Raw genomic sequence first — 10428 nt, 5'->3', positions numbered from 1 at the left:
GTCACCTGGCGTTCCCCCTCGCGGGGAATGAAATCCAAGCCCCAACCGCTCCGTCGCTGCCGCTCCTATCAGCTAGTTCCGTCGCTTCTTCCCGGGGCCTACCCCACCACCCTTACGACCCAACACGCGGCCCCAGCCGAGTGTTGAGACGCGGCAGTCGGACCCTCGCCCCGGGCAAGGCACCGCCGCGGGGCCTGCAGCAGCCGCCGGACAGGGACGCCTGGAGCCGCAGACCCTCGCCCCACGCCAGCCCCAGGCTCTCGCCTGCCGCCTCCGTCAACGTGCCGCGTTGGAGCGCACCCGTCCCGCTCAGGCGGGACGGTCCTGCTGGCAAGCCCGCGGCAGGGCCTCGGGGCGACCAGCCCGCGGGGGCCGAAGCGCCGGCCGGCCGGACGCGAGGGCCGCCGGGGGCGGCAGGACGCCCGCGGGCCTCCCCGGGGCCGCTGCGGGCGCGCTCAGCCGGGCCGCAGGTGGCGGCGGGAGCCCCGCGCCGTCGCCGCCCCCGCCCGCGGCCCGGCCGCGCTTCCGCCCGCGTCAGCTGACTGCCGCGAGGAAGCGGCGGCGGCCCGAGCCCCGAGCCCGCGGGAGCCCCGAGCCCGCGGAAGCCCCGGCGCGGCCGCCCCCGCAACCATGGCAGGGGTCGTGGTGAGCGGAGCCCAAGTAAGTGTCCGCGGCTCGCAGGGCCCGGGCGACGGCGGCCCCACCTGCCGGGGGCTAGCCCGCCCCGGCCGGCGCGTCCCCGCCCCCGACACTGGGAGCGGCCGCCCGAGCTCCACGCAGCGGCTCCCCGCCGCTCCGCCGCGGCTCTCGCTCCGCCGGGGCCGGGGCCGGGGCCGGGGCCGAGGCCGAGGCCGAGGCCGAGGGAGGCGGAGGCGCCCGCTGGGTTGGGGGAGGGGGGGCGGTGGGCTCGCACGGGGCCGCGGCGTTTTAGTTGCCACCCGCGCGTAGGCACCGCGCCACGGGACGCTGCTCAGGTATCGCCGCTCTCGCAAACACGCTGCTCCGAGGCCGCCGCAGGGAAAGAGCCGAGGAGCCGTCCCTGCTCCCGAAAGCGCCGGGCGGCCGGGGCGAGGCGGCGCGGCGGGGGCGAGAAGGCGGGGCGGCCCGCGGGGGTGTGCTCAGAGTGGCGCGGCGTGGCACTGCTGTTTCGTAAGGGACAGGTAACGGAACATCGGGGGCAGTGGTGGCAGGGGGTTCTTACTCTGCCGCTTTTGCTGCTGCTGCAGCCTGCTCAAATGCAACAGGCGTGCTCTGAGGCTTTGCTGTCCGGCTGTGACCGTTCGCTCCCGTGCAAGATCTGCGCCGGCGGTGGAGCCCGAAGCGGGGTCCGGTGGGCCGAGGAGCATGTCGTGTTCCAGAGCGACCTCCGGTTGCTCTTGGACCCGGCCGCTCTCAGGTTTGAGTAGGCTGCGGGAATAAGCCGAAAGAGAAGGACTGAAATATGCTGAAAGTAAACTCTATGGCTGTTTCGTTTTGGTCAAAGAGAGAAGTTGGGAACTAAGAACAAATCCTACTGGCCTTTACCCAGTGCCTTATTTGGCTACTGAAATTTTTTCTGGTTAAAATTGATGTCATTTACTGCTGAACCTGTGACTAAAACTAACCAATTCCCCCCCCCCCGAAAAAGAAGAAAGAATAAAAGAAGCTTGTCTTCTTTTTGAAAATGGTTTGCCATTAAACCAGGGTGCTGCCCATCTAGTTGCTTCTTTAATCTGGTCACTATTTCTATGTGGCATTTATGTAAATATGTGTGCGATATGGAGGCAATTGGCTAATTTTGCAGCTGCTGCAGGAAACGGTTCATGTGGTCTCTGTGGTGCACTATGGCCCTGAGTAACAAGCTGCCTTCTTCCTTTGAGTATGCCTTGAGCCCCTTTGAGTAAAGCATATTCTTAATTTGGCTATGTGCCTAACGTACAATCTTCTAAGAGCACAGAGTAAAATATAATGCTCAACTGACTGGAAATATTCTCCAGATGTAATTCCTTTCAGTGAAAGGGAATGTGCAATATCTAGAGTTCATACATGACCTATTTGGTGACTTTCTTTAATAAAGATGTTATTTTATGAGTTACTAAGATTATAATATCATTGTAAAATGATTGCAGAGATTAAGTGGTAATATCCTCTGAAACTAAAGAAGAAGAGAGGTGCAACTGCTATTGACTGGTTAACTTACGTTTCACATACTTTGCAAAAACATTTTTTTCTTGAATTACATGAAGTGTGTTGAAGAGTCTACAAGAATGTCTGAGATGTCCATAGGCTATCTGATGCTGGGATTTGCAGGAAACTTCCTGAACGTTTCAGTGGGATATTGAGCAGGGCACCAGTAATAAGAATGATTGAGTGTGACCAACCTGTATTAGATTCGAGTTGGAGAATTAGGCAATGGAAACGTGATGTTCTGTGATGGTACAGAAAAATCTAAGAATCTGCTGTTACTGGTATGCCTTGCACCCAGAGAGCTGAGGAGTCTTGGGAAAAGTATGCTTGCTCTCATTTCTCAGTGATGACATCTCGGGGTATGTACTTGAAAGCTTATACTCATTTTGAGGGTATTTGAGATGGATGCAAAAGGAAGAATACGGTATTATGTACATTTATTGTGTTCTGGGTAAATGCCTTTGGACTGAAAGAATGAAAATGAATAAATGTTTTTCTTCTGTTGTTTGGACTACTGAAGTCTTGTTTTATATCAGCATTGTTCAAGGATTAAAGAGCAGAAGAGTGGGGAAATAACTCTTGAAAACTTGTTCAGAAAGGCTTATCATGTATTGCATCGCTGGCAGTCGCTGCTGTTCTTGCAGTAAAGAGAGTTCTTGGGTATCTGAAGCAAGTTTGTGTGAGGTATAGAAATCTGAAGTTGAATGCACTTTGTGTATTTTGTGGAAAAGTAAATCTGTTTGTTTTAAACTGAAAAAGGTGCTCGTACTGTGAGTATGCTGAAGTGGACTTTGTGGAAGTAAAATTTCTTTTACAAGGCCTCAGCATTAAATAGTCATAACAACTATATTTCATCTGCAAATATGCCTGTGAATAATCTGTTTGTACCAGTTATGCAAATATATTTGTATATTATAACAGTGCAAAGGCTGAAGTTTGCAACATTTTATGCATTTTGCCTCCTGCGTTCTCAAAACCACATTTGTATGACCTTTTTTCTTCAACTTCATTTCTTGTGGAGCTAGAACATTTATAGCCAGGTAAGTTTCTGAAGCAGTGGGAATGCATGTCAAGAGTCTCTTGCTCCTCCTCCACCACTCCTCCCTGGGTGAAAAGGAAAGTGGTGGTCTGTGCTCTTGCTATGTTTGTAGTTGCTCAAGGTAGTCTTGCACTCCTAGTGTTAATAGGCATCATATTTTAGTCATTTGAATTTCAATGTGTTACATTGAACTAAATGCTTAATCCAAAGTATTATCCTGCTGTTAACGTGGTGTCTTCCCAAAGGTTTGCAAGCATTAGTTTAAAGAAATCTACCATTCAGTGAAGAATGAAGCAATTCTTGTATGCGTTGTTGTAAAGTGCGTTGTAGTTGTCTTGGGTGAAAACTGGAGGAAAAATAAAACATATTTAATTCAATAAATTCTGCAAAATGGTTTCTGTTATGTCCAAACCATTAGGATGCCAACTACCCAAAACAGTTCCTTTCCCTTTTGTCCTTGTATTTGCTGAAGTCATGTGTATGTCTGGTAGCAGAATTTATTGCAAGAGCAGGTGTGGTTTAACAAGGGGAAGAAGTTGTTAAACTGAGCTTCAAGCTACCTGTTTTCTGCTCGTAAAAAATATTTCACTGTTGTCAGCTTTATCTGTTGATCTTATTGAACAAAATGAATTAAATGGGATGCAATATAGTATTATCAGATTGCAATCATTTTTAGAGTGTAAGAGACCAGGGTGACTTGCAAAAGTCCATACTGTCATTCTGTTCTGCAGAGGAGTCTGTATTTTAACAGAAAGTGAAATTCTATCAAAAAAGTTTGACTTTTTTACATATTTTTCATCTAACATCTTTCAGACCAATGGGATATGGTCTTGAAATTGACTTTATATTAAATATTTAGATAATAGCAATATCTTATTGATAGTGGTCTAACACAGTGTTGAAATCTACTTAACTAGCAAGTCGCCATTTAAGCGCAACTAAGATTTCTTTAGCACAAAATATGAAATGTCAATGTTTATACTGACATTTTGAACACTGGGAGGATGAGCCAATATAGATACATAGAATTCATGACGACCGGTTTGGCAGGCTTGGTGGGGATTCTTTGCAGAAATCAAAGACTTAATACAGCAGAGAGAATAGAAAAAGTTTAGCTGTCTTATTGTTTGTGTTTTTCTGGAAATATTATCACTCACTTAATCCTGGCTAAAAAAAAAAAAAGAAAAAGAATCTGTATAGACTGTATTTTTGCTACCACTAATTCTTCCTATGATTGTTAAAGGTGGGTTAGATGAACTAATATGAAAAAGAGGAAAGACATTTTTAAGTATTTTGGGTAATAGGAGCAGTGTGATCTGAACATGGGTGTTCATGCTTGGTTTTTCAGATCTCAGGCTGCCCTCTTGCTCAGTCCCTAGCATACCACTGGGAATAATAATCTCCTCAAGGAATGGTTATGAGAATGGATTGACAGTACACTGCTTAGGTACTTCTGGACCAAACTTTAGAAAGTGATCTTTTAGTGTGTTATGTACTGAGGGGCAAACTAGAAAGTCCTTTGAATGGCTTCTGATCTTTCAAAAAAATTTCTTCTGGAGTGTATCAGAAGGGTAATACAAAGTAATGCTCGATCAATGTATTAACAGTGGAACAGAAGAAATGCGATGCATTTAATCAAATTATTTTTATCTGAAAGGAGACAACACATTGTACATAAGACTATAGGTGTAATAAATATTAAGCTGATTGTATCAATAGGAAAATGAGATTGTGATAGATTCTACAGCAGTAAAACTGATGTAGCTTAAAGCTGTAACAAATATTTACTATGTTGTGTGTTGTCATTGGCAATGAGACCGAATCTGGACAGGAAACTAAATAATCCACTTTACGGAATGTTTCCTTTTTGCTTTCGATTTTCAGGTGTCCTACATTAGTCAAGACTGTGAAGAAATTCCAGAATTCCTAGGAAGAAAATATGGACATATGGCAAAAAGGCTAGATCTTAGCTTCAACTTGTTGAGGTATGTGGCATTATATAGATTTTCAAGTGCAATATGGGACACCAACTCCAAAAATAGATTTTTTTTTTTTTTTTTTTTTTTTCAAAGTAGAAACAAACATGTATGTCAGGTACACTTAGTTGTTATCAAGAGGGTGACACTGTTTTATAGGCAATGTTTGTCTCCTTTTCTTGCATACTTGGAACACAACCAGGTGAGTCTGGAAATTTCTCATGTTAATATAAATGATGCCCAATGAAGAGCTTATAGTTGCTCTCTGCTCAGAATGGAAAATTAGCATCACTACCTAAAGAAGTGAAGAATGGGATCCAAAGTGAATTGTTCTTAACCAGAATACAAGTAAGTGTGTGCTTCTCTCCCTTCTTTTTATTTGTAGATCTCTGGTTATTACCGTAAATGGTTTATAATACTCTTTTCCCAGATGATGTGTCTGTGTTGTATGATTTTATTTTTTGGGCAGCTGTGTAGTTAAGTGCTAAAACTAAGTGCAGTTAGAATTTATACATAAATTCTAATTATTTCAATATATGGATTGATTTAGAATTCTATAGTATTCCCATTCATTATTACGGTATCGTTTTTCATTGAATCCTTGCGAGAGAGCCTGGTTCAGCAGTGTATCTTTCAGGCTGGCAACTCTGTAGGTAAGTAGGGAGAAAGGAATGGAGTGTAGTTGTCTGCTTAAGAAAAAGCATAGTTTTTCAGTGGTAGGGTTGGACTGTCTTGAGTTTTTATTTTATTGAGGGTAAGCTTAGAGTCTGCTTGTGAGGAGTAAGACACATAAAAGTAGTGTGCTGGTATCTTGTTCTGGGGGGAACAACCACTGGTTTTAACTTACTTGACACTCATAAGTGTTATCTTGAGCCACTGTCAGCTCTGAAAGACTGACTCCTACATGCAAGAGGTAGCAGAGCAAAGGAGGCACTAACCAATCTGTAGATTGTTATTGTCTTATACTTCTGGCTGATGACTGTAGAAATTGTAAGCAGAAGAATTTTGCTGGGGGAGGGAATTGAATGGGCATTTTTTCATTTTGTCATGAAGATAATTCAAGTTCTGCATGTGTACTCATATTTAATCTGTCATCAGCAAGACTGCTCCTTTACATCTCTGGAGGTACTACGTCTAGAAAAAAAGAAGTTTGTTTCCTTGATTTAGCACGTGATTTGAGGAACAGTTCCTCTGAGTTCATTTTATTTCATAAAGTAAAATATTAACATTAAATCTAGATGTAAAATACCACTTTAAAACTTGAAGTCATTACTTAATGTTTTCACGGAAAAATTAATTGGTATATTTCTCAAATCTGTGTTTTCATCCCTTCTTTCATGCGCTACCCAAAACACTATCACTTAGCCTGTTTTTTCAGAAGGGATATAGTTTGGCTTTATTGGGGTTTGGGGGGGGGGGGGAAGTGTTAAAATGTTTTGTGGGGAAACATGAGAGAAAATGCTAGTTTTTGGGGTAGCCGCTATCAACTTTTGATGTATGATAGCTTGCTGTTGTAAACCTGTAAAAGTATTCTAAGGTCAGAAATCAGATCTGTGGAAAGAGGAGAGGTGGTGTTTTTTTGGTTTGTGGGGATTTTTTTTGGTGTGGTTTGGTTTTTTTGTCCCCCTGCCCCCTTTTTTTTTCTTTTATAGCTTAGGGAAGCTAATACTAAATGCGATGAGAACAGTAATGTTTTCTTATTTGAGCTGTGATAGATATACTAAGCATACAAAAACTAAGAATGAAGTATTTATTATACAGTAGCTGTTCAGACTGGTCTGCACTTATATATGAACACTGTGCCTGCATATTATAGATAGTCAGATAAGATGTAGAAAAAATGTCATAGCCTTAAATGAATGTGAATATAGAAGAGATGTCTTGAGCAGCTGTTGAAGCAAGTCTAAACACTAAGATCATTGTCATCTTTAAACAAATATTATTGCTTGAAAAATGTGACAATACTGTAGTATAGTGATGAGTTTATGATTTTTATCAGTGAATGCTTAATTTGAAAAATATATTTTAGTATGTTCAGTGGGGAAGAAACGCTAAACTTAATGTCTCTTTAAAAAGGAGTTTGTTTTTTCTAGAAAAACTTTATATTTGTTGGTAAAGGTGTAAGTTGCATGAAGAAGACCAAGTGTGATCAAAATCTAGAAAAAGATAAAGAGAATATTGTGCTTTGGTGGCACAATAGTTATTTTGCAGTAAAGATGTGAGTTTTCATTATAATATGATTCATTATTAGATGAGAGTGTGTGTGTGTTCTTAGAAATAAAAAAACATTTCAGTGATCGCTAAGTTTTTAGCCTGAGAATTTTAAGCCAGAGAAACGCTGAAATTTTCAACAGTTACCTGTTCTCAGTGTTAGGCAGTAAATAAGTACTTACCAACCTTTTTTAATGTTGTTTTGCTTATAGGGTTTCTGTGTCCTATGGTCTGTAAGTATGGCTACTGCCAAGTCCATTTTGGGAAGCAATCATCCTCCTGTGGCAGGCAATAAATTCTGTTTAGATAAAAGTGTCAATAGAGTTTCTGACAACATAACAATTGCATTAAGAATTTAAGAAATTGAGCATAGAGGGAAGTTTTTTTTTTTTTTTTTTTTTTTTTTTTTTATTTTGTGGGCAACAGTATTTGCAGTCATGTTATTTGATATTGCTATCATGGGTGTAGTTGCATGGTGAGAAAGAGCGGTATCTCTGTTGTAGTAACATGTTCAGCTTTGTGGTCAGTTGGCAGCAAACTCTTCTTGCAAGACAGTGCTAGTGCTGTCCTTTCTGGACCAGAAGTTGTGTGCAGTTGTAGACTTGCAGTCTTTACTGTGCGCACACACACACGCTTATCCGCTTTAGAGAGTCTTATCAGAAAGTTGTATTTGTACTGCATGATACAGATGTCACAAAACTTTCTTATGCAACTGATATAATGTAATACTTGATTGAACAATTGCGTTAATTAATTGTACTGATTTTGATACTGCTAGAATGTAGATAATTTTGTTGCAAAAGTCGGGATAGAGCCAGGTAAGTTATTTTGCCATTTAAGGCTTTCCACTGTAAATGTGTCTTTTCGGAGGCTTGTCCAGATATACTGGAAAAACGGTGGGAAGACTGGCTGATGCTGTTAGTAAAGTGGGAAAGAATTAGTCAAACATGCTATATTTTGTGACTTACACGCAAATAACTTTTGCCAAGCTTGTCCTTTAATAAAGTATTTCAAGAGATGCTGTTTTGTTTTTGTACAAACCAAGGAGTTTCTCTCCTCCTGCCCCCTCGCCATTTTTTTAAAAACTTGTTTGGTTGATACAGATTTGCATAATAATTTTAAAAAAATTAGGGATATCTTCTAATTAATTATTGGTTGTCATGGCACTTCTGTCTGTCTTTTTTTTCTGCAAAGAAGAGTAGTTACATGGATTCAATGTTCTTATGTGTGGTGGTTTTGTTACTCTGATTTCTCTGATTTTTTGCTTTTTGGGTGTCATGTAAATGCATAAATGTACACAGGACAGGAGAACTAAATTGGAGCAGGGGAGGGTTGTCATTTGTTCTTTTGTATTGGCAATTTAATATGGAGGAAAATATATATTTTTCACCAATTTTTTCTGACTTCAGAGTTCTTCCCAGGCTAGAGCCCGTTCCTCTTTACTAAATAAAAATTAGGGTCTGTGTAGATGCTTAATTGTCTTTGCATCAGATGTGGTAAATTTAATAGCAACACTTGATTAAATAATCACAAAAAGTTGTTCTTTAAAAGAATTGTCTGTCTGGTTTGCCTTTTTCCAAGACCTACTCTCTCTCCTTGGTTACCCTGAATGATACATGGATCCAATTCTCTTTCTTCTGGCAGCCAAAGCAAAGTGACTGTTACCAGTTGCAATGGTTACACAGCTCCCTGTTTTCCTGGGAGGAAAAGGAGAGATAGAGGTAAATGGCAAAAGGGAACTCTTTATGGGGATGTTGGGGGGAAAAAAGAGGAGTAAGAGCAGTCTGTTGTTTGTGAGGCAAAGGGAAAAATTGGTGTGTACTTAAAAGCATGCTAGTTGTAATCAGCAAGATACGGTGCCACTGGATTGCTTCCTGTTTACACCTCTGGGGGACGGAAATCCTTCAACCCTAGACCACTATAGTCCACTTATGAATTATTTCTTCTCATGCTGTTTTCCTTACAGGTTTTGTTTAAATAGTTTCTAATGTTTTTTGTTTCCTTTCGGGACTAACGGGGGGTTGTGAAGAAGATGGAGCCAAACTCTTGTCAGATGTACATCAAAAGGATGAGGGGCAGTTGTCGCAGGTTGCAGCAAGGGAATTTCCAACTGTCTGTAAGGAAAGGCTTCACGATGTGAAAGGCTGAGTGGAAGAGGTGCCCAGGGAGGCTGTGGAATTTCCATCCTGGGTGATATTCAAAGCGCAACGGGACAAAGCCCTGAGCAACCTAATCTAACTTTGAAGACGCCCTGCTTTGAACAGGGGATTGGACTAGATGGCCTCTAGGTGCCCCTTCTGACCTAAATTATACTATGATTCAGCAGCATTATTGGTGTGATCATCATAAAATGGCCTGAGTTGTAGCAGCTGTTTTCGTTTGATATTGGTAGTGATTTTCAGCTACTTTAGAAATGAACTATTTACACCGTGTGCTTTCAATAAGGCATGTTTCAGGAACAGAGATGTTTTGCTTTGGAAATCTGCCCCTGAGTCTGTCATGGCAACTGTATTTGATAACCTTTCCTGATAATAGAGCACTGTAAAGGCCACTATTTTGTTTCATAATATGTGGAAAGCATTCACTGGTTCCCATTTAATGAAAGCATAGAGAGGAAAGTCACTGATGTGTCAGTGTTGGTGTTACTGGGAGGCTTTGCTGAAAAGGATTTCAAGAGGGAAAGGAAAACTATTGTTGATCATTGGAAGTTGAAGATTTCATTGGAAAAAAAAGGTGAATAATAATCACTGGTGAAGGAAAGAAAGGAATAAATAAGTAGGAAGGATGTAATGCGGGTAGGGAGAAGAGATTTGGATGAAATGCAAAGGTTGTTTTTTTTTTTAGATGCATTTTGCTGTCTTGTGGAGAGGAAAAAGAAACCTATTCAAAGGTTCTTTTATTTGTCTTAGAAAACTTTCTTTATGCCAAATTTCTGCTTTCACACTAAAGGCTAACTGTACTCCAGCGCTTGAATAACAGATGTCAGTGTTTTTGTACAGATAGGTGCCATGTTTTTATAAATAACATCTACAGTTC

The 10428-nt window shown here is 41.9% G+C and overlaps 1 protein-coding gene across 1 annotated transcript in view; it reads left to right on the top strand.

Annotated features, from left to right (window-relative positions):
• Positions 1–551: 551 nt before the first annotated feature.
• LRMDA (leucine rich melanocyte differentiation associated) overlaps positions 552–10428 on the top strand; it is a 692212-nt gene continuing 682335 nt past the window's right edge. The window contains exons 1-2 of the mRNA XM_049811164.1: positions 552–660; positions 5090–5190. Of these exons, the coding sequence (XP_049667121.1) occupies positions 631–660; positions 5090–5190 (131 nt within the window). The 5' untranslated portion in view covers positions 552–630. The remainder of the gene's footprint in view (positions 661–5089; positions 5191–10428) is intronic.

The sequence above is a fragment of the Accipiter gentilis genome, chromosome 9 (assembly GCF_929443795.1).
Source record: "Accipiter gentilis chromosome 9, bAccGen1.1, whole genome shotgun sequence".
NCBI classification, from domain to species: Eukaryota; Metazoa; Chordata; class Aves; order Accipitriformes; family Accipitridae; genus Astur; species Astur gentilis.
Note: the sequence above shows the minus strand (reverse complement) of the source record. Positions and strands in the feature narration are given on the sequence as shown.